Source organism: Anomalospiza imberbis, chromosome 1 (assembly GCF_031753505.1).
Source record: "Anomalospiza imberbis isolate Cuckoo-Finch-1a 21T00152 chromosome 1, ASM3175350v1, whole genome shotgun sequence".
NCBI lineage: Eukaryota > Metazoa > Chordata > Aves > Passeriformes > Viduidae > Anomalospiza > Anomalospiza imberbis.
In genome coordinates this window covers 110,874,675-110,900,296 of record NC_089681.1, presented here as the reverse complement: position 1 = coordinate 110,900,296, position 25,622 = coordinate 110,874,675, and the positions used below count along the sequence as shown (strand labels likewise).

At 37.4% G+C, this 25,622-nt stretch overlaps 1 protein-coding gene across 3 annotated transcripts in view; it reads right to left on the bottom strand.

Moving 5' to 3' along the window:
* The window catches only part of OSBPL10 (oxysterol binding protein like 10), a 124,699-nt gene that overhangs the window by 57,233 nt on the left and 41,844 nt on the right, over window positions 1–25,622 (bottom strand). For 2 of the 3 annotated variants that reach the window (XM_068206132.1, XM_068206148.1), the window contains exons 4-5: window positions 23,491–23,682; window positions 4,116–4,326 (exon numbers count right to left, since the gene is read on the bottom strand). In XM_068206132.1, the coding sequence (XP_068062233.1) occupies window positions 4,116–4,326; window positions 23,491–23,682 (403 nt within the window). The remainder of the gene's footprint in view (window positions 1–4,115; window positions 4,327–23,490; window positions 23,683–25,622) is intronic. The other variant, XM_068206139.1, reaches the window with a different exon arrangement.

Below are 25,622 nucleotides of genomic sequence, written 5' to 3'. Positions count from 1 at the left end.
ATCAGCTGCAAGAGAATTCCTAGCAGCCATTTGTCAACAAATTGAAAGCATCTAGATTTTGTCCTTCCTAGCCATTTATTTTCTCCAAAAAGAAAGCAATAGAGCATAGAAAGCTCAAGTAAATCCTGTCCCCAACTCCAGAATCGTCTCCAACCCATGTGTTTCCAAGGGACCCAAAATCAGCAGTGTTTGCATATGAAAGTGAACTGCAGAAAATCCATCCTGACTTTGATTTCTGTTTTTAAAAAATCTTAAGAAAAATGAAACGTTCTACAGTTTGGAAAAGCAGGCAAGGGACAGAAATTAAAATATAGGAGGGAATTCCTATTGGGAAGATGCTTTATTCAGTAAATGAATGGCCAAAGTGAAATGCAGATTAAATTAATGGATTGATCTGTGCAGGCTGCTACTACAGAAGAGGATTCTGTCTGCCAAAACACCAGAAAAAAAAAAAAAACCCCACAGACCTAAAACACAACATACGCTGGTAGAGCTACATTAAAACAAACATTCCAGTTTGCTCTGTTCACAGTCTGGGAGGGAAGAATGTTAACAATTGCAGTCAACAGGCTCTGGAGATACTCTTCTGCCAAAGACTGTATACAGAGCTGGAAAAAAAAATAACACTAGAACTTCTAAAGTTAGAAATAAAGACAGAAGTTTTTTCTCCACATTTTTATTTTCAAAGGTACCTGCTCCTTGTCTACATGACAAAGAAACTCAAGCCTGTCAGAAGGCAATTTTGATGTACCTAAGTGGTGACATTCCGAGCCAAAAAGAAAGGCCTTGACATTTTCCACCATTCGACAAAAAAAACCATAATTCCCAAACACAAAGAAAGCTTGTAGAGATGCAGTCTCTCATCCTCAACTCACACTATATGTAACCAACACTTTCAGCTAATAATGCCCTTCTCTGGCGTATTTTTCAATGAAAGAAAAAAAATTACAAAAATTTAGCCAGTGATCAATGCACATACCTTTAATAATGACAGCTAGAAATTATTTTTGACATTATTTTTACTCAAAAGTAGAAACACAGATAGGATTTTGCTTCACTGACTGTTCTTGTTGATGTACTTCCAAAATAGACAATCACAAAAACCCTTCCATGAAGCTTCAGAATAGAAATAAAAAAAGAAATTATTGACTAGCCTTCAAGACAAGATTGAAGACTTCAGTTTAATCGTCATGTCTGCTTGTAGGCTTGAGGTCTAAGACTGACAATTCGTGAGAAACATGAAATGGAAAATCATGTCATCCTTAACATATTCCATCAGAAAGGATGCCATAAAAATATTTTATGTCATGACCTACATAATTGTAGATTCTGGACAAGATTCCACTAAAGTGAATGCTGATTTCTTTCTACTCTAATTACTGGGAAATAAACCAACAAAAATATTTACATCAAAAGAAAGAAGTCACTTTTTTTTTCTTGTCTAAAACAATAAATATCAGTAAGTCTGTTTAAAATAGTGACTATTTAATTACAGTCTTCATGAGAGCATTCCCTAAGTACTAGGTCAGAAACTCTCAGCCACTTTTAAGTCTTTGCTTTAGAGGCAGTAAGACCGCGAGGTCTCCAGGGAAGTCATCAAAACTTGCACAATCAGGTATAAAGGCCCCAAGGACACAAGGAAAGGTAGAGAGAAAGAGATTAAGTAGATATATATCTAACTTTTATGGCAGTTCTCTCTCTTTATGGCATAATAATGAAAGCTTTGGATGCTGAAGGAAAGCAAACTCTGGGGTTGGTTCAAGTCACCCAAGCTAAGCAATTGAGTTATTTCTCACACTCCACACAAGGAAGACTGTTACCTGCCTGGACTGGATTGCTTTCATGAACTGTAGACTAGAAGAAAGAAAATAAATTATCATATTCCTATCTTCTACGCATTTTGCCCCACAATGCCCACTAGCATCTTTACACCACACAGCAGGTAATGACACAGCACTGGGATGGAAGCATTCAGCAATAAATTGCACAGGACTGTGACATCTCACAAGCAAGGTGTTTGAGAATTCCTACCACAGGAGCACATGGTTTTTAAACTAACAAGAGTCAGTGACAATAAAGGCCATCTTCTGGGTATAGAAATAAAAAAATTCACCTGGAGGACACAATCAAAATGAACTAGATCATCTCTCAGAATTAGTTTGCTACGGGATTACTTAAAGGCTTTAGTCTTAATAGGTATGAGCTTATGCAGCTTTGATGACTCTGAAACTCTACCGACTCAGCAGAAACATTAAGTCTATCAAACTATGCCTGGAAAAGATTAAGTGTGCAGGAAAATCAGTAATCAAGACTTGTAGGCCAGGTTCTTTCAGGCAACTGTGTTGCATAATAAGGCCTAGGGAAAAAAATCATTTCAGTCAGGGAGAAGAGACTAAATATTTCAGCAGCTTTTAGTTCCCTTCTTAGTGTTTTGCTTTTTTACTTCCATACCAAAGAATAAGCCCACATACACACTGAAGAATTAACTGCTTGCATTCAAGTTCTCACAGTTACACGAAAGATGCTGGTGTGAATCAGTGCTACAGAATTTTGATTCCTGAAAGGATTCTCTTGCAAGTTTACAGTCTTAGGAAGAACAAATAAAACACTTATTAGATTTCATAATTCAGTATTTCATAGTCATGACTTTCCTTTAAAAAAAAAAACCAACAAGGATTCCCTTTAAGCAATTACTTATGTTTTGCTTGCTTTTCTCTCTTCCTGTCCATAGATCCTCAAAAACCATTATCAAGTCAAAACAAAGACTCATTTAACAGAGGATTATGTGGACACAGAGTCAAGGACATGCACATCTCAAGTCATCTATCTCTTGACAGTTCACTTAAATCACATCAAGATAAAAAATGACCCTCAGGGACCTTGAAACTAGAAAGTAACTCTTCTTCAAAGGATGCTTTTCATCTCTGTTTCAAACAATTCTTTTCTGAAATAAAGTTATATCAAATAATTTAATTTAATGCACTTTATTATTACTACTTAGGTAAGTGCAAGGGAGGTTTGCATTTTCTACAAGAAAATGGCAATTTTAAAAAAATTATGTTCCTTTATGAAACTGATCAGAATTTGGATATCGGAAAGTCAGCACATACTATAGGACAGGTGTCAAAAGGTTTAATATTGTTTTTTCCAAGAACCACTTTCACATCATTTTCCTGCTTCCCAAGTAACCTTTCCACATTTCTATTCTCCTCACAATGGGAATGCTTCAGAGGCTGTCCCACTGTGCCATCTCAGCAGCCTTGAGGGTATGTCCTGCCCTGTAGTGAACCTACTGCAAGTAAGGGCAGTGTGAGGGGGATTGTTTTGGAAGCACCCAAAGAAAACACAAGAAGCCACCCTGTATCCAGAGTTCTGCTGCTGCTGCTTCTCTTACATCAACACTTGCTCTTGTTCTTAAGACTTAGCAGTGCAGTTTATGCATGGGGAAACACCAACCACCCTTCCAGAAAGCTCAAGGTCCAACTTCCAATATTATGGACAGATCCAGAACTGGGTGAACTGGAAAAACTGACATACATGGGGACTGAGAGGCTCATGCCTGCAGAGCTCACTGTATTATCTCACTGACATTTTAGGCAGATAAAACTTGCCATGTATTTTTTTTTTTTTAAGCATGGAGAATTCTTTCCAGACTCAAAGAAAACCAGAGACCAAAATAAATCCACCTCAGCAGCATCTTTCCATGCAGAAAACTAGAAACATTATTTTCACTGTAGCACTGCATAGCATTGTTTTTATCAAACAAATCTGTATTGAGATTGAAATCTATTAAAAAAAAATCTGATTCCACACTGCTACTAACAATGTAGGTTTATATATACCTCTTCCCCATGCCACATATTTTTTTGTGTAGCTGTCTTCAGGACCAATTTCTCTGAGAAAACTCAGGACCACCTCTTTTCCTCCTCTCTTCTGACTGCAATACATTTTGCATCTTTTTTTTTAGGCAAAGGATTACAGTGCTTGAGGGTGCAGAAGCTCACAAGCAGCTCATCCCAACTTGCCCCTCTGAGAATGGTTAATTTTGCCTGCTCCATATCATAATAAAACACCCCAAGGCACATGAAACAATACCCAAGGGAGCTTGTGCTCACCTGATGACAGTGTCCTGTTATGCTGTTGGCCCACTTGATGCATGCTTTGCTGTAGTAGACTCAGGCATTCTCCAAGGCAGCTCAGGGTGGCAGCAGAGGTAGCTTTTAAAAGTAGCAAGTCCTGATCCAAGGCAGTAAGAGGTCCAGAATTTGGGAGAGATTCAATGGCTTGTACAAGATTCTTCTGTTGTCCTTCAGCTTGGCTCATGATCTGTAAAGGTCCAAAAACATCTGCTGTCATAGGAAATATCACTATGTAGCTGTTAAATTCTTATGGATTGAAATAGTGACTAAATGTGAAGAACTACCACAAATGGATGTTAATGTTCTGATCCAAACATACCATATACTCACCTAAAAAAAACGAAGGGCTTGAGACTACCAAAGGCCTGTAAAAATGTCAAGACTATGTTAGAGAAAATAGTCTCTTAAAATAGTAGGTTCACAGTAGGTTTAATAGTGACTCATACTTTCAGAAAGTCTTTGTAAGGAAAAGTATGAAAATTCTACTTCCTTCTCCATTATTAATTTAGGCTTTGATTTTCTTGCCTTTGCATGTGATCTGAGACGCACAAGGAAGTTACTTTATGTAGGAAAGGAGGAGGGACAGTGGATCTCATCACAGTTTAAGAACAGGCATTATCCATTTCTCAAACACCACTAAGGACCCGGTTTTACAACATGCAGTAATTTTTAACTTTACAGACATTAGCATAGAAAGCAACTTAGAGTACTTCTTTCATACCCAATATGAATATCAGCTGTCAGGCAGAAAGTTAATCTCTTTTTAGGTTTGGACCATCCAGATGGAGATGAAAGGGGGGCTTGTATAGCAGGTAAAAACAGTATTTGAGCAGTCTGCTTTTTAAGCAAATTGGCAAGCTTTCAAAATCCTAAAGCCAAAAGAAAAAGGAGATGCTCGAAATTTGTCTCTCCATTTTTGCAGCCTGTAGGAAATCATATATGCGTATGACAAGCCTCTTACACTTACCTTGCAAAAAACTTGCTGCAAAAATTTACAGGTCTACATTTCAGATACCCAAAGTTTTCAGAAAAATAAATCTGAAGACATCATAATAAACAAATATTCAAGCTCCATTTGTCCACACTACTGTATTGTAAAAATGTATTATAAACTTCATTACTTTTTTATTATCATTATAATGTTTTCAAGTATTGTGTGCTTCCTGAAGCCTTCCTATGCTACTGTAAATTGACTGATTAAAAAATGTATTTTGAGTACACTGAAAAGCAAGAAAGGAAACTGAATTCAGAGATGCAAATAACCACTCTTGCAAAAAAGACTAACATTACACAAGAAGATATTGTTGCAGTTCGTAAATTTAGCCAAATGCCTTGCTGAAGGTTAACATGACATCTTAATAATCAACACTTAAAACAGAGGCCAAAACTTCAGTAAAAGCCACAGACAATTTTAATTCCCTTTGGCAGAAATCAAGACCTGTCAGAAGGTGACACAGACCCTCCCAATATGCAGCTTTAGGGAACCACAGAATCAATCCCAGGCAATGCAAGTATTCCTACTTCATGGAAAGAGCACAAGGAGGCAAACAGGAGGAACAGCCAGAAGAAAAAAGATTACCATCTCCCTGGAAGACTAAACAATATAATTGTATGGAAAACTGCTTCTCTCCTTTTCCCATCCTGCATAAGAGTGTGAAATTGAAAACCTGACTTCCTCATACTTCACAGTGACAGAAATCTTCTATTTTCATTTCCAAGTGACTAGTTTTCATTTTTTTTTTTTTTTTTTTTTTTTGGTGGGGGGCGGGGGGGGAAACAGCTTACAAATCCAATATTTGCTTCCATAAAAAATAAAATAAAAAATAAAACCAAAAGCAAAACTTTGAAAGCTTCAAATATTTTAATTTTAATCTCCCCCTCAATAAAGGACTATATTCTTTCACATATAAGACCAGAGCATAAGATAAACTCATCAGGGAGTTTAGAAAACATTTAGAAAATTAACTGAATGTTTGCAGCTATCACCCCAAACTTTACAGCTTTTTTGTCAGCTGTATTCCTCAATTAGGTGAAATTCCAATAAAATCAAAGATTTATTCTACCTTTATCCAAAGCAAGGTGTTGGTCCAAGTCTTACTGTTTTCTAGCTGACCTAAGATAGCTTTAAAGGAGCCTTTTGATTCATCTTTTCCTTGCTACCTAGTTTCATGTTATACTTGTGATACCAGCAGCTGGTCTACAGACCTAACACAGCAGAAGACATCTGGAACTGCAACTTCTGTGTAGGATTCAAAGTATCAGAACTTGCTGAACATTTACTGCTCAAACGCTGATCAAAACCACACTGTTTTAGGTGCTGAATGCCCAGAAAAAGACGAAGAACCTCCTCTATTCTAAGTGACAGATCAACTCAGTGGCAAAAAGCATAAGGAAATTACATGTATTATTGAAATAACTGAACTTTTTTTATATGTTTGCCAATTCTTTTTAAAGACCTTGACAAAAGATCTCAGAAAAGCTGAAGAGTAATTGCCCTACAGAGAGTAAATCAAGGAGAAGCTAGCACAAAAACACCAAACCATACAAGATGAAACTCATTAAATACATTAATCCTTATAAGCCACTAAATCATGCAGTTATAGCATCATCCTCTGTCTTACTGGTGGGTCTGTTTTTTGCTTTTTCCCAGGAGAGGAGAGGTAAAATGCTTGATTTACTAGCACTCTAAGCTTCTTTAAAAATCAGAATGAAAAGCTTTGATTCTGAGAAAGGGAAGCTTCTAACTTTCCTTTTCCAAAGTGAAATAACTTGCCTAATTTTGAATTACTTTGCTCTTACATGGGGTTATTTTAGCACCTTACAATTCTCCATCCTTCCCATTTGCAAATACAGACAGCTCAAAGTAGCAGTTCTCTACTTGTAACAATAACAAAGGGTATTTGCCCCTGTCTCCTCACCATTTCTCTTTCCACTCTTGTTTTGGACTTGAAACCTCCTCTTCACCTATATATTCTTCTCATAATATCACAAAACAACTGCAACTGCACATTCTCAGAAAAGCATTGAAACGTCGAAAATACAACTTTGTGACAAATGCACAATTAAAAAAACAAAAAACCACCAGGACTATATGTATTAAAAGGAATTACATGTGTGCAATTATCTAGTATTATTAGGCCTGAATTTACTTAACTGCAAAATGTTCAGTAAGAGGAAGCCTCATCCTAGGAACGCACCAGCTCAAATGCACGGTTTGCTTCTTTCTCCATCTTCTGATTCAGGAAAACAAGCAGATGACATGTGTTCCCAATTAACAGCTGCTCCTGAAGCATGAAGGCAATTCAGACCTTTTAGTCTGTCAGAAACTCTCAGGTGTTGCCTGTGTTCTTGTAGGGGATTGGCCTTGGCTGGTTACCCAGTGCCCACTGTTTCCCCTCCTTGGCTAAACAACAAAAAGTTTGGGAGGTCGAGATAAGGACAGGGAGGTCACCCAATTACCATCAGAGGTAAAACAGACTGGACTGAGGGAAATCAGTGTCATTAGTACCAACCAGAGTAAGGTAATGAGAAAATAAAACCGAATCTTACTTTTCCTCCACCCCTCCCTTCTTCCCAGGCTTAATTTCATTCCCAGTTTCACTACCTCCTTCCCCAGAGCAGCACAGGGGGACAGTTAGGGGGAGTTACAGCCTGATCATGACACATTGTCACTCCATGCTCCTTGCTCTCTTCACCTGATCCAGCATGGGAAACAGTCCTGCACAAACTGCTCCAGCACAGGTCTTTTGTGGGGTCACAAGTCCTGTCAGCAAACGCTTCAGCCTGAGCTTCCCACAGGGTCACAGCCTGTTTCCAGGCATTCATCTGTTCTGGCGGGTCCTACACAGGCTGCAAGTGGATCTCTGCTCACCATGGGCCTCCATGGGCTACAGAAGGACATCCTGCTTCACCATGGGCTGCTCCACAACCTCCAGGGAAATCCCTCCTCCAGTACCTGAAGCACCACCTTCTCCTCCTTTGTCACTGGCCTTGGTGTCTGCAGTTGCTTCTCTCACATTTTCTCACTCCTCTCTTCTCTGGCAGTATAAGTTTTTTCCCCCCTTCTTAAATCTGTTATCCCAGAGGCTCTACCAGAGTGGCCGATGGGCTTGGCCAACTGCAGGTCCATCTTGGAGCCAGCTGGCCTTGGCTCTATCGGACACGGGGAAGCTTCTGGCAGCTTCTCACAGAAGCCATGTCTGTGGCCCTTCTCATGCCAAAGCTTTGCCACGCAAAGCCAACAAATTCTCCTGAATAATACTACACTCCAAGAAACCTGCCATCCAATGAACCTCTCATGAATGTCAGAACGCAACAGGAAACATCTGTGATGCTTTCCTCTCTAGGTCATGCCCTCCCTACCTCTTGCTCCAAAACATGATAATCCACAGCTTTTGTTGCTGCCCGCTTCCTCCTCTTCAGGCTGATCTTAACATCCTGTGTGACTGTTTTCCCTACTTAACCCAGCCACTGCTACCTACTCCTTCACAGCTGGAACTGCACCTCCTGCTCTGAACACATAGCCCACCACAAAGCAAGAGACCAAACACTTACATGATGAGAATCCAACACAAATGGTAAGTAGAAATTACTAATTATTAGGGTTATTTCTAGTATGTGGAAGATAAGCAGAAAAAGCCACGAGATACCCTAGGTTTGCAAAGAAATTTATTTCAGACATAATAAGATGAAAGAACATTCTTTCATGTGGTAAATAAGCTAAAATTAGTTATTAAAAATTAATTTAGCAAGTAAAAATGAAAAATTGAAGTGTTATTTTCCATGCTAAAAAAATTAATACAGGAATTCAACATTTTGTTAAAATATTAGATGATTCTTTCCCACACAGAGAAATCATCTTTAAAAATCTGAATGCCATTTTTTACTTAAGGCTTCAATTTGTTCCTGAAACTAAAAAGAGAAAGGGAGAGATTCCAAATTATTAAGTATAATAATAAATAATCTCTATTCAAGATTTTTCCTCCTGTCTGACAACAAAAATAAACAGAAATTTCAAATGAAGAAAACTGAATAGCCACACCTAAATTTAAGAGCATATGATTGCTTTTGACATGATTTTATTTTAAATGCTTTTGTTATCCAGACTCCAAGACTAACAGGCATAAGTCTGTTTGTCTAGGACAGATGTGTATTATCAGACATCTTTCTTTCCAGATTTATCGGTCCTACAGGATTTTGCCCAATTAACACAGTGCATCACAACAACCTAAAGCAAACACCAGCTTTATGCCATCTGTAAAACTCAATCCACAGCTGCCACAGGGGCACCTCCCAAGACAGTGACTTCAGGCTCCTCAAAGGAAGAATGACATCAGCCATATGACCTCAGAGGGCAAGCACTCTCCCTTTGTCACAGGGGCCACATGGAGCTGGCCATGAAAACAAGTAGCATCACCAATCCTGTCTTTCTACATAATGATTTAAATGCTTCAGATCATCCCACCCTCCTTCTAGAACATAAAACATGAGAGAGATTCTTCAGACCATGCCAACCACAATCCGATACACATATGAGCAATTTCAATTTTAGTTTAGATTTTGTTTAAATGTTGTTTAAATAGTGTTGATAACATAATTGAATGCTTTTACAGTCAGTATTAAGATATGCCTACCCATGCATGAGGAAAAATCCAAAACACTCCAGAGAAAAAAGAAAACGTTCTTTCAGCACTGAAAAACCACAGAAATTCTGTATCATCAAGCTCATCTGTGACATGCTAGAAATCATTAATGAAAGAGACATTCTACTCCATCAGTTAATAACACTTTTTCTCTACTGTAGCAATCTCTGTGCACCATCACCAGCAGCACGTGGTCTGACAGCTTATCTGTAGGCAATTCCTCTGAAAGATTTAATGCAGTATTTTTTATTTTTAAATCCTTTCCATTATTGACTGCATGCAAGTTGAAAACAGTTATTGAAAACATGGGAAAATAAACAACACAATAAAAAGTGCTTATATGAGAAATAGAGCATCTGTAAAAATAAACAGTTGTGTGGAAATATCTTTAGACACTTTAATAGTAATAGAAATGCAACATACATCATTTCCTTAAAACTCCAAGTCAAGCTGTCCTTGTGAGAAGTTTACTGCTTTTAAAGACGGGGAAACAGCGAGCTTGCTGCTGCACTCTTTTTTGGCAGGATTTGATTGGTTGGTGCTTTATTTGGGGTGGGTTTTTCTAATATGAAAACACAGTCTCTCTCTCTCTCTCTCTCTGACACACGCACATACACATTTTCTGGAAATACTAGGTTTTTGCTTTTCAGAAAATTGTACCAGAAAAATAACTTTTCAGAAAACACTGGGAAAGGACAGGAGGTGAGACCAGCTTTTCAAACTATTCTAGAATAAGTCACAAATGATTTATGAGTAAGGACATTAAACCATTGTTAAACATACAGATTTCACAGGAGTTTGGATTTTTTTTTCTTTTATTTCATAGAAAACACCTTTTTTCTTAAAAGCAAATGAAGAACAGAAGAGTCCACAAACAAGACATAAAAACCTTTTAAATCACTGTAAATGTGATATATTGTATTGCCACATGAACCTAACACAGTCATCAATTCTGACCTTGAGCAAGGACTCCTCTTGCAATATTGACCTGTATTTCATCAACACCACAAACTGTCATATGTAAAAACCAAAAGTTAAAACAGCCAGTATAAGTAGAATATAGGTGTATAAATATACACATATATCTATCAAGAATACATCAAAATGTAAGATACTGATACCTGGAACTCCTATGTCACTAAAGCAATGTCACTATGTCATTATGTCACTATGTCACTCCTATGTCACTAACTGGACACATTAGCGACCAATTCAACTCATATTCACAAATCCAACAGTATTTCCATTAAACTTGCCCACCTTCCACTATTTATTCTGAAAAAGGAAAGAACATCAACACACATGCAAGACTACCATAAATACTGTTAATCATCAGCTCAGAAAGTATACCTCACCAATTCAGATGTCTGGCAAATGAAGGTAACTTGTACAAATACTGTAAAAGTGATTTTTTTTTCCAGATGTAATGCTCTGTTGTTTTGAGTTAAGCATAACCACAGCAGAGGAAGTGAACTTTTGCTTTGACTTAAATTACTGAGAAGACTTCTCAGACTACTCAAGGTTACTTGCTATGTCCATCTTACTACTTGACAAAAGAAATTTTGTGATGAGGATTTACAGACTTCACTCTTTTCTTCAGTAAAGTAACATAACAGATCTTGCAATGGGATTCCAGCTATAGCATGCAAGCCAGGAAGACAAAATCACAGCTTAATATATAACTAAGATGAAATAACTAAGAATAGAGGTTGCTGCTGGAAGTATTCCAATAGCTAACAGAAATCTTGCAATAAAACCCGACCTTCAGACAAAAAAGAACCTCCTTAAACTGTAAACAGGAAAGAATTCTACCCACAAATCTTCAGTCTGGAGTAAGACCCACAGCAGCCTCTGTGAACATAACTATGCCAATGACAAAAAATGGTTTAAGGAAGGATCCTAGAACACCAAGTGAGATACCTTGAAAGTATCTTGGAAAGATGGAACCAGATAATGACATCCGTATCAGCTGTCCTTTCCTGATTACTGCTTCCCTCCCATTACTGGGAATAAGCACGAAATTCTCCATTATCATCACCTCAGGGTGGCAGCCAGCTGACCTCAATTAATTTAACAAAGCAAACAATGAACATTAAAATTGGAATGACTTGTTATATAATAGTTATTAAGGCTCAGACACATACATCCTATCAACAAAGCTTCAAAGGAGCAAGTTAATTTTCATTTGGCATGCAATTTGCAGACAGAGACACAAAAAGTGATGGAACAAACAGAACTATACCTCTGACAATCAGGATGGAAGCTAATCACCAGAGCACATTTCTTCTCTTCAGTCCCAGCCTCTGCTTTCACGATTCAATTTTTTCCCTCAAAGGAGAATGAAAACAAGCTCTCTCCACCCTCATCTGTTATTTTGTTATCTTTTCCCTAACCAGAAACCCACAATCTCTGTTACGGGAAAAACTAAAACGTCAGTTGCTACATATCTTCATTGTCTCAGTTAACAAAACATTATTTCCTTTGGGGTTTTGTTTTGGCTTTTTGTGTTCAGCCTTCTCAACACACGCTCCACAGGGTGGTTCCTTGTGAGGACAACCTTACAGAGCAAACATCAAATGTCATCAGGACTGAGACTAAAAGCCAAGTCTAAGACAACCAGAAAAACAGGGAGTGGAGGAGGCAGGCTGGCTCAATTGTTTCCTGTTCTCAGCTACTCTTACCAATCTGTTGCTGTCCCACTGGTTACCATCAGTACCTCCAGGGACTATGAGCTCTCCACAGACCTCAGCACAGGGTTTACTCTTCAGAGAGCAGCTCTTATTTACCTACATCTGTCAGGAAAATTTTGAATTGGCTAGTTAATTTTTTCATATACTACACATGAAACTATGTTCCTTTTTTTACACATTCGATTCCTATTTTGTGTCTTCAAATTCTGCAACTTGGACACTTACTGCAAATCCTTATAATATAATTCTATTTTGCATGGACAACATTCATTAATCATTTGATGAACTACAGACGTTTTCTCATTGGCCTACCATCCAGTAGCTTATTATTCACACCTGCAAGCTCCCTTGCTATTAGTTGCACAGCTACAATAGTAAGACTTCATATTTTGTAGGTCTGAATACTATTGCTTTAGTCCATGAAATCACCAGATTTGAGGGAGAGAGGAAAAGGGGGACACAGGTCTCTTTTGCTGAATGGTCTGGAAGCCTTAAACATTCCATGCAGTGGCAGAGGAGGAAAATTAATCTACCCTCCCAAGAAATTCTCAGCTGGTTGCTGCTCAGGTATATGAGAGGAAGCTCCTCCCTTCCTCCTTCTAAAATAGGCAGAAGCTCAGCAAGAAAGGGAGCTGACCTAACTTAACTACCTGTTTTACAAAAGCAGCATTCTGTTCAAAAGAATGAAAGACAGGATATATTTAACAGATCCATCTCCAAACACCAAAAAGTATACATCATCTGTAATCGTCAGTGTTCTCTGGGACTTCACGAAGACATTTTATTTGGATACAAGACACTCCCAAGGACAATTTGAGTGTTCTGAGTTTCTAAAGAAGTCTGCTTCTTAAATCTGGGAAGCAGAGAGACACCAAGAGAGCTTCACAGCCCTTGCAATACAAATGGTTAGTAAAGAGGATCAAAGCAGTTCTGGCAGGATCCCTGAGAATGCCTCCAGAAATCTCATCAAAACACCCCTCATATGTCAGGCAAAAACAAATCAAATGCCTCCCTTTGCTACCTCCTTACCACACATGACAACCCCAGACATAAGGTTAAATGCATGCTTTCTGTATTCAATCTGTCCTCCTCACCTGTGAAATGAGCTACTGAATGATAGAAAGGCAACTGGGGAGGAAAAGACCTTGTGTCCATGCAGACAGACTAGGACAAAAAGTTCCGATTTTGCCAGAGAATATTTAAGTAGACAGGCAATCTTGGATTTTCTAAATAGAGGATATTTTTAGTCTTAATCAATACTCTGATATATATTCAGCTTCCCATGAGTGGCTTCATTATACAGGAGGGGAAAAAATGGGAGGAGAGGGAAGCTTCTCCTGTCATTCTCCCAAAATCTTTTCATTATTCTGAGAATACCTTCTTGCTAAAATCTGAAAATCCTGCGTAAATCTGAAGGAGAACACTTCTCCCTCACAAAATTTTCCCTGTGGAAGAGGAAGATTTACAAACAAACCAAAGTACTAAAACACTAGAAAAAAATAAAATTCCTCTGAGAGCGTCAGTTGTCTAAGAGTATTTCATGGAATCACTCCACAAGCCTTTAGGTGAGAAGTGAAATCTTTTTAGAAAGAGCTGGCTGCCATAAGAAATACACAAGTGAAAACATGTGATTCAGACAAATTGTATCAATGACCACTGTGTTTTCCCACAAATCAGAGTAAGCTATTCTTCTGCAAAACAATCAGTATCAACCTAGCATTGGTCACTTTGCCACTGGAGGGAGGTGTCAGGGCATCAGGGCCTGTTGCAGGAGATATGACAGTTTTCCTCTTTTGCCTGTTGTGTTGGAGCTCCCTGTGAATATTCCATGTATCTGGGTAACACATGATATTTTGTACAAAAACAACTAGTAAGTGCTGGGTTCCCTCACCGTGATCCCTTTTCTTGAGTATTTTCTATTAACCATATCCTACTAAAAGCCATCTATTGAGACTTTGTTTTTACTGTCAAACACAACTCAGTGGGAGCAGAGAGCTGGGATCTCAAGGAAAAATCACAGGGAAGAGAAAAAGCAGTTCCCAAGATTGTTTCCCCCACCTCAAGTTGCTTTCAGCGATCCAGAACCAAAAAATCAGAGAAACAAAAGGAAGGAGTGCACAAATATAAGTAAATTTTGGATGGCAGCTGGCTGCCATCTAGCCAAGCAGGAAGCACACTGTTCTATTTTAAACCACAGAATATAGCACTGAGAGCAGTTTATAAAAATAACTTTGTGGGAATTTATTCTTATGCAATTTTACTATTAAAATTACCTTGCAAAGTCATTATTTTTAGTCATTAAATGTTACTCATAGGCAGATGTTATTCTGTGGGGTCTTCTGAGTAGCAGTTTTCCTTATGCTTCAGAAGGATCATTTTGCTGAAGTTAACAGCTATAGGCCTGATCTGGAAAACATATTTTGGTTATCAGGAATTTAGGCCCATTTGTAAATTTCAAGCATTCCAAAGAGCTCCTAAAATGTTGCTGCTAGCCATTAGGTCAACATCAGCAATCACAGGAAATTTCTATCAGTTTACTGCAACATAGGACACAATTGATAAAAGGTGGGGTTTGGACTTGGAGTGAAATTAGTCTTCAGAAGAGAAAAGGCCATGTTGAACATAAATTACACATTTCAACATGAGTAGCTTCAAGGTTGCAGAGGCTTCTGTCAGAACATCTGGTGCTGGAAAAAATAACTCCAAATCTTTTAAAATTACTATTATTATATTCTTAAATGCTACTTTAAAGCATATGTCAGATTTGGGCAGATGTAGTTCAGGTTTGATTGTTGGAGGAGATGTTGCTAGCCATCGTCTTACTGGTCCTTTTTTAAAGGCATGCTGTCAGAAATCTGAATTGCAACAAAGAAGCAGGTAAGCAGCTGCTGAAAAGCACCTATGTAGCACAGTTTCCAAAGCATTCAACATCTGCAAGGCAAGCATTACATTAAGAACATGCAGCAAAAGCTGTCAGAGATTAGGTCTTTGTTAAATAACTAAGAGTAACAGTGCTTACTATTCACGTTTGCTGTAAATTCAAAATGTTTCCTGTGTTTCTTAGAGTCGCATTCAGTACTTTTCAGTGTTACACAAGGAGCTGAAGATTACAGTAAGCCCTCAATAAATATGTATAATAATGTAAACTTCATGCTATGCTTAAAATATATGAGCCATTTCTATGGTTACTTTCTTCTTGAGGGCATTTATGCAAGTATTTTCTGTACTTAGTATTTGAAACTTCACTAGCCACCTAATATTACATTGTCATCTATTACCACTGAGAACATTCAAAAATACATTCTACTTAATTCAGTAAAAATAGCAGGTAAGTGTGGGTTAACAAAATGGCCAATGTATCTTGGAAGCAGTAATTTGCATTACAGAGTTGCAGAAGGTGCCCCTTCTCACCCTAGTTCAGGGTTTGCTGTGAAAATCACTGCTGCATCAGCCAGCCACCCTGCACTGAAAACAAGACCATGGGATGTGATACCCCCATCCAGGAAAAGATTTACTGAAATATGTTTTCCTTAAAGCTTCATTTTCAAACTGAGAACTCTGATTTTAAACTACCACAGTATTTGTGCTATAGTTGTGAAAGAAAACAACCTGGTAGTTTTCAAAAAATGCACGTATGTGTATGATACGCTATGCTGTTTTAAATGTGCACATGAAACGGTTGAATTTTGTACATAAAGCAGAAATAAGTGGCAGTTTTGAAGGCACACAAAAACTGGAGACTGAATTCCCTTCGAATGTAACTCTCTCAGGATCCCTTGGGAACCTACCATTTACTCGAAATGTAATTAAATGTTTCAATAACTGTAAAGAATAATCTTGGCTTCTCTGCAACTGCTTAAGAAAATGAATGCTGCAGCAATCTCTGAATGTAGTTATCATACACACAGTATTACCCCTAATTTATAAATTGCCATTTATTAAGTGATGGAAAATTATCATCTTTGCACATGCTCGATTAGTGCTAAACTACAGGCTGAAAATAAATTATGAAAAGCAGCCATGTTTGTATAACTCATATATTTCAGGTTTGAAGTAGCAGGGGGCTGGTAGAAGGAAATATCAGAAATAATGAGCCAGGTTCATTCCCGACATAACCCATATGGACAAACAGTGTAATTTTTGTAGAACATTTGCTCTACGATTCCCATAGCAACCTTAATTCTCCCTGCCTGGGTATCTGGAACCCAGGATGACTCAACCTTAACATGAATACAAAATCAAATGCACAGAACAAAGTGCAGTTTAGGAAGATGCTACTTATATGCACCCTTAGTGACCTCAAACATATTGCAAACACAAGGCAAAGGTTCAGAGATCAGAGAAGTATTCAGCTCATGTTTATGTAATAGTAACAATTAGTTTATAGTATTAGAATAAAAATACTATAAAGTATTTTTGTCTCCCTAAAGTGAAACAGCTAATGCTACTTACTGGATAATTTTTATAAGCATATGTACATTTACTACTCTGGGAGACTAGACTGACATTGTCAGAGATTTAAGCACCCCATTTACTCCCCTAGGCAACATGTTTCTATTGATCTTAGCAGGACTAACCTGAGATAGAATAAGCAGGTATAGGAGAATAGATGTCTATAGACAAGACAAACGGCTTCCAAAGAAACTGCCACAGAAGGCACCGAGTAACTGCATCTGTTCTACATGCTCTCATTTTCTCTAAGGAGATGAAGGGCAGGCAATCACACAAACATTGCTGTACAGCCAGAAGAACATTTCTGTGTGCTCACACTTGTATTTTCACACTGTTCAAGTATCACAGGTTTCTAGAACAGGGGCCAACACCAATTTAGAAGAAAGTGCAGAGGTAACATCTGCAGCTGCCCCTTTTAGGCCTCACGTTAGGTTTGAAACTGGCTTATACTTTTACAGAATTAATACCACTAAACAAATCATAATGGCTCCTGTTAAAACCCAACTGAGAGCAACCCTTTTGGTATCAACAAGCTCAGCTGCAACTGAGTTGTTAAATGTACCTGTAACAAAAATTTGTATTACAACACTTTCAAATCGAAAAGTGTGTCTAAACACAGTTAAATAGTAGTAGCTGTAGTATAACTTACATCACCATGTTCTGTGCCAAATTAATATCAGCTACTGAATTAAGGCTTAAGGCCTCATTCATTTGTATTGACTTCAACGGACACAAAACTGACACAAATGTTTTCTGCTGTCTTTTCTTCTGCTTCACTCTTCTTCAAGACAAGAAGGATCCATTGCTTTCTGAGAAACAGCTGGTTTTGCTTTAAGTTTTTTTCCAAGCACTTTTACATTACCTGTTTTAGAGTGGAGACACTCTTCTGTATTTCCCACCCAGATAATTAAAGTGAAAATTTTCTGACAGTGAGTTTGTAGACATATGGAAGTATAATACATACAATCCATATAAAGTATAGATGCAGTGTTATGAGGATGTAACTTCCTCAGTCACATATCTCATTTTCTGATTAGCATCCACCTATAGACAAAGACTACTTATCTTGTATATATTACGATGTACTTGTAGAAGATGATCAATAGGATAAGCCTTTACTAATTTCTTATGTATAGTGGGGGGTTGGAGGAAGATATTTTAAATACAAGTCCAGGAAAAACTAGAGAGCTGTAACTAACGAAGGCTACTCCTCTGTGTTCTCTCCCTTCCTCTTCCAAAATTGCCACTCACTGTACCACCGTATTATTTCCTAAAATGAACAGAATACGGGACACTTGCATTTCACAACTGAAAAAGTATAAACACTTTCTGCAGTACCTATCAGAGATGAAATGCCCTGGTCAGTCCAACTGAGAAATCTGTCTCGAGTGTATTTACTACACTAGTTTTGAAGTGCAAGAAGACTAGTTAAAAGAATCAATCACAAACTACCACAAAGAAAACACCACAAAGTAGCTTTTTATACAAAAACATATTTAGAAAGAAAAATGGGCATGATTTTAGGTAACTAGTTTAAGACCTGACTAGCAAAGGCACAGCAACACAGGCCTGAGCAGTGCTATTGTAGCTGCAGTAGTCCAAGGTTATCAGCTCTCCCCCAACAAAGTGCCAGAAAGACTGAAGTTAGCACAGTTTAGCAGCCCATCCTACCTCCATACCTTAGGTGAATATGAGATCATTTTCATCTCCTAAAACCAAATATTTGATTTATTACTCATGCATACCTAAAGGTCATCTTTGTTACAAAGCTAGCTCTCATCTTCTTGCACTCCAAAATCAAGGTGAGAACTGCCAGTGAAAGCAATGATCTAATATACAGCATTTCTCCCCACTTATACAAAGTAATTTTACACGAAATTAGGCACATACTTTCAAAGACACTTAAATTGTTAAGAGGATTTTTAGATGTTCTTTGTGCGTACTTCACACTGTCTAAGCATGGTGTCCTGTTCAAGGAGCTGAATCCATTTTTTTTCATGCACCCTTATTGCACAACCCCACAGAACATCAACACTATGCCAAATATCTAGAGCTACAGCATTCTTTTTGCTAGGACTCATATTAGACCTTATCCATTGACCTTTCCAAGCACATGCTTTCAGAGAAAATAAAAAACAAAACCTGACTTTTTCAAAGCTGCAAAGTAAAATTTGGCATAGGTCAAAAACTAGCAAAATTTCCCCCACTACCAGCTTAAGCATTTACTACAAAGCTTTAACATCAACACACAGTTTAGTGTACATCTTCACATAAAGGTCACACCTGTGAAAGTCCTGCAAGTCTTAATGCTTCCCCAAGTGGTCTAAGTACCATATCTCCTTTGTCACCTACAATGCTGCCTGTGCAGTGCTATAATTCTGTGACACAACAAACACTTCACACACAACAGCATCATTTTTTGTTCACAGTAAGGAATCACAGTTCCTAACTTTGCTATCCAAATATTACAGTGACCTGAAGACATTATTTTCTCACTTGAAAAATCCTCAGAAGTTTTTTAGAATAATCTCTTTCTCCCGATAACTACATAAAATTGCTGCCTCACAAAATTGCTGTAAAACCTTATCCATGAAGCCCTAGGTGCAAGTCCTAGATTTCCGCATATTGTAAGGAAGGAAGCAAAGAACTGTCATTTAGCTGCATAATTCCTGCAGGAATCAAATAGTAACTGTTTATATATGGAAAAGGACTTGCAAGAAGCAGTAGGACTGTCATCTTACCAAAGTTCCTTTCCAAGTTCTAGGACTGCCAATTGGCACTCAAAAGAGATGTTACACTGGTAGAGGCCCCGAGAAATCTGGATCTCCCTGTACCAAATGTTCAGAAACCAATACTGATGACTAGTCAGGGTATCAAAACTTGTAACAAACACATTTCAAAGTGATCAGAAAATACTTCACTGGCTTTTTTAAATTGTGGGAATAAATATTTCTCTGGACTTCTCTTAGTTTTATTTCTCTGAATGTCTGTAAATCATTATTATCAATTACTACAAAATCTTCACACACTTGGTTCTTTAACAACAATGATAACACTGGCAGAGGTTGTGCAAGAGTCAGACACTCTCAGCCAAAATAAACATTGTTTTGACCATTCTGTCACTATTATTTAGTTCAGTGACAGCTAAAATTTCATATGAAGTATCATGTGGCCACTTGGCTTAACCTTCCAGTTGATTTTAACCACCTACAGTAAAGAAATCTGAAAGCGTGACTCTAATTATAAATTTCTAACAGGATACTAATATGCACAGTTTTAAAAACAGAATTAAATTTCAAGACCACACAGACTTAGTTTGCCATAAAATCACTTATTAAAAAATTAGCTCCAAGTAGTGCTTTAATGCTAAGTTAAAGTTACAGTCCAAATAAAGAGGTAGGATCTCTAATAATTCTGCATGAAGTCCTACATGATGCAGATCATTTCTCACAAGTTAATGTACAGTTAATTTTAATTTTGATGTAACATTCCATAAATTGGTTAGGACTGTAGTATTAACACCAAGTTAATATAAGCAAAAGTCTAATTTAAGAGATAGTAAACAGAATAAAAAATTACATTATGATGAAAAGTAATGCTTCTGAGCTTCTTTTCAATTCAATAATATACAAAAGTAGGGCAAGTATTAAAACACATATTTTTTATTGTAGTCAAAAGCTTCATACTTATACTCAATTTTAACTTACCAAAATTTGGAAAATAGGTGGAATTCCAATTTCACAATGGAAACACTTGCTACATGTGTAATTTTGTAGACCTAGACAGTTGTATTTACTACATTTATACGATTTTGCTTATCAGTTTGGTGCTAAATAGACCTCTTTGCTACAATTAGTTTCATGCTAAAATTCTCTAGCCTGTTAAAAAAAACTAAAATCAACCAGAAATCAACAAACAAATCAACAAAAACTAAATCAACCAGAAAAAACCACAGAAGGAAACATAATTGTTCTTGTCATTCTTACTGTTTTGTTTATTCTTATTATGAAGTAAAAAGAGGGGGAAAAGAACAATCAAGTAGTACCGAACATCTTGCATTATATAAAATATAGGCGTATATTCTGCCCTATTTACAACATGGAGATACACCTCACTTTTTTCCAAATAATATGGCCAGATCAAATAAGTTCAGAATTGAGAAGCAATTGCCAGTTCAACACTTTCTCAGGAACGTTGTCCCAGCTAGCAAACACCACACATGCCAAGTGAAGGATGCCTCTTTTTGCAGCATTACTGTTTTTCAAAGATATCTCATATAGCACGGTAGCACTACCATATCATAATACTGTTGTAAAATTTAAAACATATGCTTCCTCTCATTTTCCAGAAGCAGATCAACTGTTTCCATTGACTCAACTACTGTATTTATAAGGTGCAAAATTAGCTAATGCAGTCCTATTTATAGAACAATTAAAAAAAACTTATTTGCCTGTCAAAACTTCAATGGCATCTTTCAATCAGGAGAACACTAACATTGATCTATAATCCTTTTGCAGTCTCTTTCCTTCATTCAGGTCATACCAAACAAATTACAAATAAAAAGCAAAGATTTGGGCATTGAGGAAAGGATTAGCTCTCTCTCTCACTGTACTTTTAGCTACTATGTTTCATTGTTTCAGATTAAAAAACAGGACTAGAACAGACTTATGCGCACTTTTGTGAGGGGCTCTGGACATATCTCTTAATTGATAAATTTCACAAGGGAGGGTGGATCTAACAGTCACCGCTTGACTCATACATGGAACAAAGGTATTTCCTGAAAACAAAGATATCATATACCCAAGTCTATTTCATTCACTCTGGAAAATGGGGGAGAAGAAAAGGAAGTGCACAGAGCATACTGTTGAAATAAAATTTCCTTCCTGAATCTGGAAGAAACAGAGTTATCCTTTCACAAGACAGAAACAACATCAGTTAAGCAGCCACTTTTTACACAAAACTGGGAAAGAGGGTAGAAGGTCTGGTTTCTCCACTGTTGTTATGCTGTTCTTTAGGAAGCAGCACACACACACACAAAATATCCAACACATAAAAAGGTAAACTTCACACATCGTCTTATGAAATTTGCTTATGCATCATTTATCTTAGTACCCTTTCCCCTCCCAGAACAGCACTCATTTCTTTCAGCCATTACTGTATCTTCAATGTCTGAGGGGTTTCTTTCATTATTATTGCAGCCCTCTAAAAGGAAGTTGCTGAAGCTGAGGTACCATTTGCATCAAGCAAAACAAAATAATTACCTTCCATCATTACAGACTGAAGTCCTGTAATAGTTACCTTTTTTGGCATGACATCACATTGCAATACACCACAAACAAGTGAGTCAGCAATCCACTGGCCTTTTCTGCAGGGATGATACCTGACCTCTTACTCATTGTTTCACTGTAGGTTAGTATTTATTTCTTCCAGGTGTATTCTTTGCAACTGATGGCTTTTTCTCTTCCCAACTTATTATGATCAACACATACACTAATACTCTCTTCCAAATAGCTTTCAGCCTTACTCAGCTTCATTTGACAAAATTGCAACTACTCCCACTGTTGATTTTATTAATAGATTTAAGGTGCACTCTGAATTCAACCTATGAGAGCAAATACATTTAGCATGCTAGGAGTAACCTGGGGGAGATGACTGGTAGACAAAACCAGGATATTTTTATAAAAAATAGACAGATATATGTTTTCTCTAATGTAAAGAAAATGTGGGTGACATTCAGACAGTCAGTTCTTAATTTCTAATGTTTACTAGAAGAAAAACAAGCATTCCTCCTCAGGATGTGCAATTTTAGCCTTCATTCAGAGCAGATCCCAAGAATTTATTCAAATTCTTAACACAAAAGACAAAGCAAAAAAGAGTAAGAGATGAAAGATGAAAGTGTGTTCTGTGAAAATCTGCCATACTATTTAAGCTTAAAACTGTACTATTTTTGTTGTCTGAAAGCCAGAGTTAATTCTGTGTGAGTTAAATTTCTTAAACACTGGTACAAACAGGCTTTAAAAGAAATACGCTTTCTTCTTTGGTTTCCAAGCATTTGATACAGAAGAACCATTTTTCCTCTGCAAGGACAGCAATATAAACTTGACACAAAGTTAAGACTACAGCAGCATAGCAACAAACTACTGAGTGTGGGGAGCTAAGCTTTCATTCCCACATTCATCAGACTTATTCAAGTAGTTTTTTCCAGCTATATTTAAATGATTCAGGGCCCACTTTCCGATCTGAAAGGTATTGCTGCACGCAGCTTCAAAGAGATTTTCCTTCAGTCCTGCAACACCACTGCAAAGCCTGGGAGCTGTTGCTAATCTACTTCACTTTTAAGCATGTGCACACACCAATTTTAACATCAGCATAAAAAAATCTGTATACACCTGACCTGAAGCTGAACCAGAACTAAAGCCCACCTCTTGCTCAGCAAGGGGATCAAAACAAAGCCGTCATAAAGTCATAAACAAAGAGAATTGTTAATTTGTCAGACTCAATTGCTAATTCTGAAGCAAAATAAAGCACTTCCAAGTTATACCAAAACAGGAGATGTTTCTCTCTTACCTCTCGGACTTCATGGAGTTGACCAGATCTCTGGCTCTTCGTTCTTCGAGCAGCTGCAGGTGATTTGTGATGTGTGATGGTTACAACAGTTGGCCCACTTTGATTCGTGTATTTCTGGCCACTGGGAGATGCAGAATTAGCTGTCCCATGTGGCAGCAGAGATGAGCTTCTACTTCGTGAGGATGAGATGCTCTAGAACAAGCAATAGGATTGTGATAGTAGCAACCTTTACACAAGCAAAAATTTACAATTCAGACTATACATTTGTATTGTTCTACTTTTCTCTCAAACCTAAATCCGGAGGTGTAACTGATTTATTCCTTCTGAACCATATGCATTGCCCAAGAGAGATGTTCTTGGAAACATTAGAGCTATTGCCTTTGTTTCTTGGCATGCCTGAAATTGGTCTTTGCAAATATCTTCACAGATTCTTACACAACAATATGCTGCTTAGTTCTCACAATCCTACTTTTTAGAAAAGCTTAGGAAAGATTTTGCAGACAGAGTAACAACAATGCCAATACAAATATTTTTCATGAAGCCATTGACCTACAATTCACCAAACTGGTGTGAAGAGCAAGGAAGAAAAAAATCTTAATGCTTTCATTTGATAAACTTCTGAAACCGTGTAGTATTGTTCTCAACATCAGAGGAGGTTCAATTTTGGCAAGGTAAATCCACAAACCAATTAAACATTAACATTCTAAACAAAACATGTCTTAAAGAAATCAACGCATTTTGGAATTGGGATAAGCTTGGGATAAACCCAATACACAAAAAAGGCCAGAAATCTCCAATTGTATCTGCAGTATGAATACTTTTAACATACAACCTATGAAATCAGTCAGGAATTTGGTTTTTATCTAACCATCTGTCAGTGTTGCTATCTCAGTTTGCTCTTCGCAGACCTCAAACACAAGTTATGCTGGAGGTCTACAGGACACCAATTCTCAGTCAAGCTCAGATGGGCAACAGATCACCATGGGACATCATGTATAAAATTGCAACATAAAGAACTTTTTCCCTTCTATTTGAACTGTTGATTGCATCTGTAAGGTTAAAACTGAAACAGAGTAACTTTTACCTCATGAAACACAAAGCAATTCAGAGAGTAACATTAAGTTGCACTTTAAGACAGTGAAGAAATTACACAGCCCCATGAGCAAAACACCTTTCCACATCTCCTTCAAAACCTGTACAAATAACAGTGGCAACCTACAACATTGCTAAGCCAGTCACCATCAACACGAGGTACTTCTCTTGAACCTGCTACACAAAAATATTCCTACACAAAAGTACTCCTTGGGTATAATCTCTCTTCTTATACCTTCCATGTCACTTTTTGCAACTCTGTGGTAATCTTCAAACCAAGGCGAACAGGTTCCAGCTAGCACTGCAACTGAAGTCAGGCCTCATGTTACCACCACACTGACTGTAAAGGACAAGGCAGATTATTTGGCACTGCCAAGGAGGAGTGAATCAAGTAACACAATCCCTCTGCCACCGCCACACAAAACAGACTTTAGACTTTTTGAAGGTTTAAAAAATGGGTTACCACATTGACAGTGTGCAAAGAGCTACTAATCTCATAGAAATAATTATTATTCCATTGCCCTAGATTTAACATTTACAAATTCTTCCAAGAATGATGGTCTGACTGTTTTTGAAATTAATCTATTCTTTGCTACCGTGGCCAATAAGATTACAATAATAAGTATCTTTAAAAAAATTATCCACCCTGGCTGATAAATCACAATTTTAAAAAATCTGCATTAAAACCAGATTTGACTCTAAGGCAAAAAAGCAGCACGAGGTGTAATTTGTCTGAAGGGCACAGAAGGTTGCCAGGTTCATAATTCATCTTCCATTTGAAAGAGCATGGCTTAGATATAACTACAATTAAAATAAGAGCCAAAGGAAAAGGTATTTGGGAAAAAGAAGGGGATTTCCTTTTTCAAACATATATTCCACAGAAGAAGGGTATTCCTAGTATGTAAGAGTGGAATATACTTTACTAATGTTTATTTTTCAAACTGACTAGTATCAGAATACCTTCTAAACTAAATTTAGGGTGTAGAGGAAGAACAAGATAATTTATTTTTTTTAATTGAAAAATCAACTTCTCTTTTAGG